This window comes from Herpailurus yagouaroundi, unplaced genomic scaffold (genome assembly GCF_014898765.1).
Source record: "Herpailurus yagouaroundi ecotype Mexico unplaced genomic scaffold, PumYag 77, whole genome shotgun sequence".
Lineage (NCBI taxonomy): Eukaryota > Metazoa > Chordata > Mammalia > Carnivora > Felidae > Herpailurus > Herpailurus yagouaroundi.
In genome coordinates this window covers 55,629,860-55,637,560 of record NW_024412388.1, presented here as the reverse complement: position 1 = coordinate 55,637,560, position 7,701 = coordinate 55,629,860, and the positions used below count along the sequence as shown (strand labels likewise).

At 37.5% G+C, this 7,701-nt stretch overlaps 1 protein-coding gene across 1 annotated transcript; it reads left to right on the top strand.

Moving 5' to 3' along the window:
• Nucleotides 1-1,604: 1,604 nt before the first annotated feature.
• INSL5 (insulin like 5) lies at nt 1,605-5,510 on the top strand. The gene is given in 3 exon segments (XM_040470566.1): nt 1,605-2,261; nt 4,159-4,607; nt 4,609-5,510. Coding segments are annotated over 2 exon segments (378 nt in total). The 5' UTR covers nt 1,605-2,261; nt 4,159-4,341; the 3' UTR covers nt 4,721-5,510.
• Nucleotides 5,511-7,701: the final 2,191 nt, after the last annotated feature.

Here is a 7,701-nt window from a genome sequence, read left to right as displayed (position 1 = left end):
GGGTTGTACAGAAGCCCAGCCCATAGCTACTGATCACAGGTTTATTGCAGAGCTATGTTACACCTGGCATTATCAAGATGGGCAGTATAAATCTCCAAAGAAGAGAAGAAGTTGGTAATAAATGGCTAAATAATTGCTGATGTTGTGGGTGTGCTAGACTTGGTCATGCAGATGCCCCTCTGGAGTTGATAAATGACAGATTCACCTGCCATATTGACCTATGAAAAGATAAGGTAGCTCTGTTTGATGTCAAAACCATTCCTGCACATTATGTGCCTTTCTTAGCAAAATGACTCTCCTCCTACCTCCCAGTTGTGTGAGCCAGAGACCTAAGTACCATTTTGGCCTCCTTATCCCTGATATCTAATTTGTACCAAGCCCTCCTATTTTTTGAATACTGCCATCTGCCTCATCCTTTCCGCAATGACTTTAGTTGAGAGCACATCATATCTCATCTAAATTATTGCCAAAGCCTTTTTTGTTCCCTTGCTCCCCTTAATCCACTCTCCCTACTGCAGCCAGAGAGATTGAGAAAGCAACAATTCTTTGAAGTAATATATTTATTTTTCAGAGTCAGAAATGCTTTCGATCAGAGCATTGATTTTCTTATTCTGTTTTCTGGCTTCCCTGCAGAAAAAAGGCAATGCCACAAGAAGTATGGGTGATATGATCTTGATCACTGGCTGAACGGATTTTTTTTCCAACCAGAGATCACACAAGAGGAATCAATTTAAAAGATTAGTTTTCAATTTGCTAAAAAGTGAGTCAACAACTCTTTAAGATCTCAAACGCCAGCTTTCCTAGTTTAGGTAAGAGCTTTGCCAGGATGAGCACTTTCAGAAAGTTTACAAGAGAAATTTCATTATTTGGCTCATTGAGAGTTTATGTATTCAGGTTTCTGTTATAAAAAATATGTATTGATTAATGCATGCCTAAGTCATGGGGTGAAGGATAACAAGGAAGATTCTAGTCAGAAAACTCCCCCTGTATTCTAAAGGAAAGTTATGTTTTCTAGTCCATCCCAATGGTGAGGGAAGAAGATAAATGTTTATATTGTCAAGCAGGACACGCGTTATCTCATTAGTTTTAAGAAGCAGTTATTGGGGCGCCTGGGTGGCTCAGTTGATTAAGTGTCTGACTTCAGCTCAGGTCATGATCTCGCAGTCCATGAGTTCCAGCCCTGCGTTGGGCTCTGTGCTGACAGCTCAGAGCCTGGAGCCTGTTTCAGGGTCTCTCTGTGTCTCAAAAATAAATAAATGTTAAAAAAAGAAATTAAAAAAAAAGAAGCAGTTACCATCACAATTTTACAGAGAACAATTCTTGGAGAGGTTAAATATTTTGGTTAAGATTCTAGATCATCTAAGTGGGATACGAAGATTCAAATTCAAAACACAAGAATGCAAATTTTTTTAAATTTTTTTAAACGTTTATTTTTGAGAGACAGAGTGAGAGCGGAAGAGGGGCAGAGAGAGAGGGAGACAGAATCTGAATCAGGCTTCAGGCTCAGAGCTGTCAGCACAGAGCCCAATTCAGGGCTCGAACTCAGGAACTGTGAGATCATGACCTGAGCCAAAGTCAGAAGCTTAGCTGGCTGACCCATCCAGGTACCCCAAACACAAATTCTTAAGTTAGTTTTCTCATGGCTTTGAGAAGGTATTGCTTTCGATACTGAAAAACTCTTACAAGATAGGTTTTCGCACTCTAAAGATATGCTTATCAAAGTTTAAAGGGTTTAAAACTTGCCCCATGTCACTTAGTAAGTGACAAGGCTGACATTGAAAGTCCTACTTGGCTACTTCCAAAGCTTGTGTTTTTCCAGATGTCTTCCAAGAGAGCATCCTGTTTATTGTCTCATGGATGCCGCTAATGGTAAGTGATGGTGTTCAGAAGTGACTGAATAACTAGCAATAATCATAAAGGCACATTATCAAAACTTCACAGTGTAAACTATGTGCTTTGCAAATATTGTTAAAACGAGATTCTGACCAATAAAATGTCAGGAAAGCTAGTATAAATTGGACAAGTGTGAAGGTGAGTTCAAAACTTGATTTGGCAATATTCACCACGTCAGATTCTTATTCAGCAAGACGAAGGGCTCCATTTTGACTTTTGTTTCTATTTTCTGTCCTTCTTGCCATCTCAGAAGTGACGCTTGAGGAGTCTATAGAAGCTCTGTGGACTAGAGTACATAAAAGCAGTCATCTATACCTGTGCTGGCCCTAGGTAGAGAAGGCACCCGGAAGGAATCCCTCAAAGTCAAGGTAACATTAACTCATGTGACTTCTTCACTTATTTTTTTTCCCCAGGCTTGTTTTAGTATGTCTCTAATTACTGCTAAGCCACTTCTACATCAGTTTCAGGGGTTAATTATCAAAATAAATTGAATTTGGCTTGGGAAAGATGTGAGCTTGCTACCTTTCAGACAGTAAAGACCTTGTTTTCTTTAGTCTCCAGCTTGAAGTCATTTGATTGCATAACTACTTTGATGATCTCAACATCTATGGCAGGTGCTATGGGGAATAGAAGCATGTGATGCTAAGGGACATGTTGAAGTAGCATGGATAATTTCATACATGGACAATTACAGAATATAGTAAGTTGGAATTAAGGCAGGTGCTAAATAAGGACGCAAGGAAAGAATCTGTTATTGAGCACTTACTAAGTGCCAGATAGTTTCATGTACAACATTTCATTCAGTCTGACGATAAGCATCCTGTGAAGTAATATTGCCACAATTTACCATTTTACTGGGAACAAAGTTGTTCACCCAGCTGGTAGGTAGTGTGGCTAGGGGGCAAACCAAGTCTATCTGGCTTCAAGAGCTGAGGTCTTTGTTTATACTGTGTCTCAGATGGGAAAAAGAAGATGGTGAACTGCTGTAATAAATGATAGAGGCAGTGGTGTTTGATGGAGGCCCTAAAGGACGTATAGGATTTGGGGAGTTACGGCAAGTGGGGTGAAGTGAAATTCTAGTGGGAATTCTAGTTGGAATTGTTTGCTCAGAATGTTGAGGTGGGAATGAACCTAACTAACATGTTTCAGGAATACTGAGGGGACTGATTTCACGGCTTTTCTTCATTAAAAAAAAAAAAAAATGTTTATTCATTTACTTTGAGAGAGAGAGAGCGCGTGCATCCATGCGCACCCATGCGAGTGGGAGAGGGGCTGAGATTGGGAGAGAGAGAATCCCAAGGAGGCTCTGCATTGTCAACACAGAGCCCACGGTGAGGCTTGATCTCACCAACTGTGAGATTATGACCTGGGCTGAAATCCAGAGTCAGACGCTTAACGGACCAAGCCACCTAGGCACCCCTCTTCATTTTTCAATTCAAGATGTTTAACTGGAATTCTTTCTGCTAATCCCATATTAAAGTATGAGGTAGAATTTATTTAAGGTTCTATTTTAATAATTAACTGTGTTGGTTATGTCTTACAATAAAAAGTTAAAACAGGAAAATGTGATCACATAATAAATGTCATAACCACATATATGAATGTAAAAGTTTCAATGCAGTTGCAAATGACTTTGGTAAACGAAAATATTTTAGAAAATGACCCACGGTTTTTATATTTTGTTGGGCTAATTTCTTGAAAAATTATGAACTCATCACTCCCACATTGAGTGGGAGTTACATAGTTACTAGATGTTAGCAGATATAATAAGTGCTTTTAATCTCAAGAGAGTAAACCTAATTTACCAGATTTAGCATAATTTATCCATCTCTGGATTAGCAAGCCAAAATGCACTAGAAAGAATGCATTTGGAATATCTATGAAACACATCGGGCAATTGAACGGATGTTTGTGCAAGGCTCTGTTTTAACACCGCTGACATCAGAATACAGTTTATTTAATCTTTCACAGAGTACTTTTCAGAGTATTTTCTCATATATTATTTATTCAATCCATTACTGGTTTATTAATCAGCATTCATTCATGTAAGTTTTCTTGGAGCTTGCCAGTGTGCTAAGGTGCTGATAAATAAATTGGAATGTAGTTAAATTGAGGGAGGACTTTGGGAACAACACCCTAATAACAGTGGGAACCACTTTTGGTTTTCAGACATAGAGGTTTAAATCTCTCCACTTCCTTCCTTACTGATCAACTTTGCAGGGCATACACAAGGGTTATTTTTGTTTGTGTGTTTTTTATTTATAGCATGTAACGAATACCTTGGAGGCTGCTGGTCATGGAGCAGTGGTAGCCAGTACAACAGAAGGTGAACTTGGACTTGGCTCCTCATTGGCTGCAGGACACAGGTTGTTGTCACTCCTTCTCTCCGCTCTGATGTTTCCTCTCCTGCAGATCCAGGAAGGTGGAGATGACTAAGTTCTCCCCAGAATGTCTAATCTTTCTGAAGCCAGACCAACATTTAAAGAAAATGATGTGCAGGACTCAATTTCCTTTAAAAACACCCAATGCACATCCCCAAGTGCAGAATTTGGCTACAACCTTCCTTCTTTGTTGAGACTCTCTTCCGTACAGCTGAGAGAAGAAACTACTTCTAACTTCCAGATGAGCACGAATGAAGTTTTGGAGGAAAGCCTGGTGCAACACTTTCCGCAGGTGGATTCCTCAGGAGAGAAGAGACTTCAGGATGAACAGTTGGCCAAGGGCTTTGGGGCTCAAAGAAGCTTTGGGGCTCTTGTCAGGACAAGACTTACAGACATTGTGCTGCACTGATGGCTGTTCCGTGACTGATTTGCGTGCTCTTTGTTAAGACAAGAGCAGATGCCCGATGAAGGTAGAGCTTTGAGCATGCGCTTAATCACGGTGTTTTACTGCTCAGTACAACACTTGCATTGTGTTATGAAAATAATAGCTTTGGGCTAGGCAATCTTTCTTTCCTAAAAGTTGTGGATCAATAGTTAAAACCACAATGAAGTGTATTTTCTCTCTTTGCCAAAGTGAATGCACTGTTCTTTTCAAATTTTAACTAATGTTTTGAAATTTTAAATGCCGTGCAAAATTGCAGTTAAAATGCCATAAACCAAGCTCACTGTGATTTTCTTCTTGTAAAAAATTTTAAAATAACTTTAAAACAGTAAGCAGATTATGCTGATGGTAGGAAAATGTTAAAAAAATAAGCATAAAAAGAAAATAAAAATCAACTCTTACCTCATCATCCAGAAATAACTATCCACTCTTAACTTTTGGGTTGCTGTATATTATTAACTGAGAATTTAAACATTGTTTCGTGGTCAAGTATAAGAATCTAAACAAAGTACTTTTTCTCAAAACATCTTTAAGTGCTCAATAAATGTTTCCTAATATGCAGCCCTTCTACGTGAGGATAGCTGGAGACATATGTGTATCAGTTAGATCTCCCTAAAACCCAGAGAATATTTGAGTAATGAGCTCCTTCCTATAGTCTGGGCTGCTTTGGTTTTGCCTTCCTACTGCTGAGATAAAAGGACATTGTGTTGGGGCACCTGGGTGGCCCAGTCGGTTGAACCTGCGACTTCCGCTCAGGTCATCAGGTCATGATCTGACAGTCGGTGAGTTGGAGCCTTGCATCAGGCTCGCTGCTGTCAGCTCAGAGCCTTGAACCTGCTTAGGATTCTGTGTGTCTCTTTCTCTCTCTGCCCCCCTCCTTGTGTTCTCTCTCTCTCTCTCTCTCAAAAGATAAATAAAAATAAACATTTTTTTTTTTAAAAAAGGACATTGCATTCTCCTTCTAGAAATTAAGAAACTGAGACCTGTATAGCCAAATCTCGTGACACAATTGGATGTTTTTACAGACAGACAAAATAAGGAAATCACAAAACTATGTTTTCATTTCTAACTCTGACATTCAACTCCCCAGTGGTTTGTAACAATACACTCTCTGTTCATCTGTGGAGCTGGTCTTATTACTACTACAGTCTGTATTTGAAATCCATCTACTACATTCTGGGCACTTAAACTGTGTCAAAGCCTTGTGCATGGCATTTAAACATTTTAACACATTTGTTGCAGGAAACCTATGAGTGTGGACAGTACACTTCATCACCATTTTGCAGATAAAGAAACTAAAGCTCAGTGGAATCAGGTAAACATGTCCTAAGCCACAGACAGCTAAGGAGGGTGGTGTTACTGGATTCAAACTTAGGCTGCTTAGCACGAAGGCAGTCACATCAAACTGTACTGGTAGTCAATGTATTCTTCACCACCAGGAACTCCCCGGGTATTTTTGTTCGTTTGGTTTTTGGGTTTGCGATTTGTGCGTGTGTGTGTGTGTGTGTGTGTGTGTCACTGGAAGAATGTCCATTGATGAAGTGGTGAAAATCGTATTAAGTCTCAGTCTTTGAATACATGCCTTTTCAATACGGGTGGGTGTGAAATGGGGAGACTGCATGAAGTGCTTTTGCAGCATACTGGAGTGTGATGGTGATCTCATGGTAAAGCACTTACCTGATTGAATTGTGAACTTAAACTAGCTGCTTTTCCCGTGAAGCATCTTTTTTTTTTTAAGAAAGACTGAAAAACTAGTTATTCAGATATGGTATTTGAAATTAAATGAAAAAATGTGAAAATGAACAAAATGAGCCTCACTTCAAGAAAAACAATTGACAATAGTCGTTGCTGATGATAAAATTCAAGCTTCCAAGCAATTTTAAAAAACTTTTATCCTCTACCATGGGCACCAGTGGTGATATTAATGAATTTTACTTTTTGATATCGTGTAGTGAAATGCGTTAACATTTGGGAGATCTGCATAACTCAGTGAACCAATATTTTCCAAATGATGGATGCATGATATTACAAAATCATGAGTGGGGAAAAGACCCATTTAATGTGCAAAATAAAGATTTTTAATCTAACGGTACAAAAATTCATTGATGTGATTTCAGATTCTACATTGCAACTAACCTTTAATAAACAGCTACTTGTCAAGTTTTGGTATAATATTAAAAAAGAATATCAAAATGATCTAAAAAGATAATTTCATTAAATAAAATAGAAATCATCTTAAATTAATGAAACAAAATAATCTTTTAAAATAACCTTCCCTTTTTCAACTAAATATCTAGATTTTCTGTGAGGCTGGACTTTTCATATATTCAATCAGTATAACACACAGTAACAGACTGAATGCAGAAGCTGATAATGAAAATTGTGCTGTATTTTATAAAGGCAGTCCTTAGAGTCTTGTAAAAATATAAAACAGGGTCATTCTTCAACATATGTATTTTGTTTTGTGAAAATAGATATTTTTCATAAAATGTTATTGTGTTAATATGTTAATATGTGTTAATATTGTGTTAATAAACATATTGTGTTAATATGTGGTAGGTTTATTATTTTTAAATGTGTTAATAAATATTTTTAAGTTTCTGTTTTAAATGCCAGTATGATAAATCTGGATAAATTCAACCCACATAAACAAAAGCCCTTTGAAGTTCTTAATAATTTTTAAGAGTATAAAGAGTTCTGAGACCATAAAGTTTGAGAGTTCCTATTCTAGAACATGTATTTTTTAGAGTTCATCAACAGATATTCAAGTTGTTTGCAGTAGTTGCCATTATAAATAAAGATGAAGTAAACAGCCTTGTTTATGTACCCTTACATATTGACACTTTTACTTTAATGGGATAGCTTATCAAGTTGCTAAGAAAAAAGGCATGTTTATTTTTTCAGGATATTTGTAGTAGTTACTATTTATTTGATATATACTTATAGTTATTTAAAATGTATCTATATAATTTAAGTACATGGAGA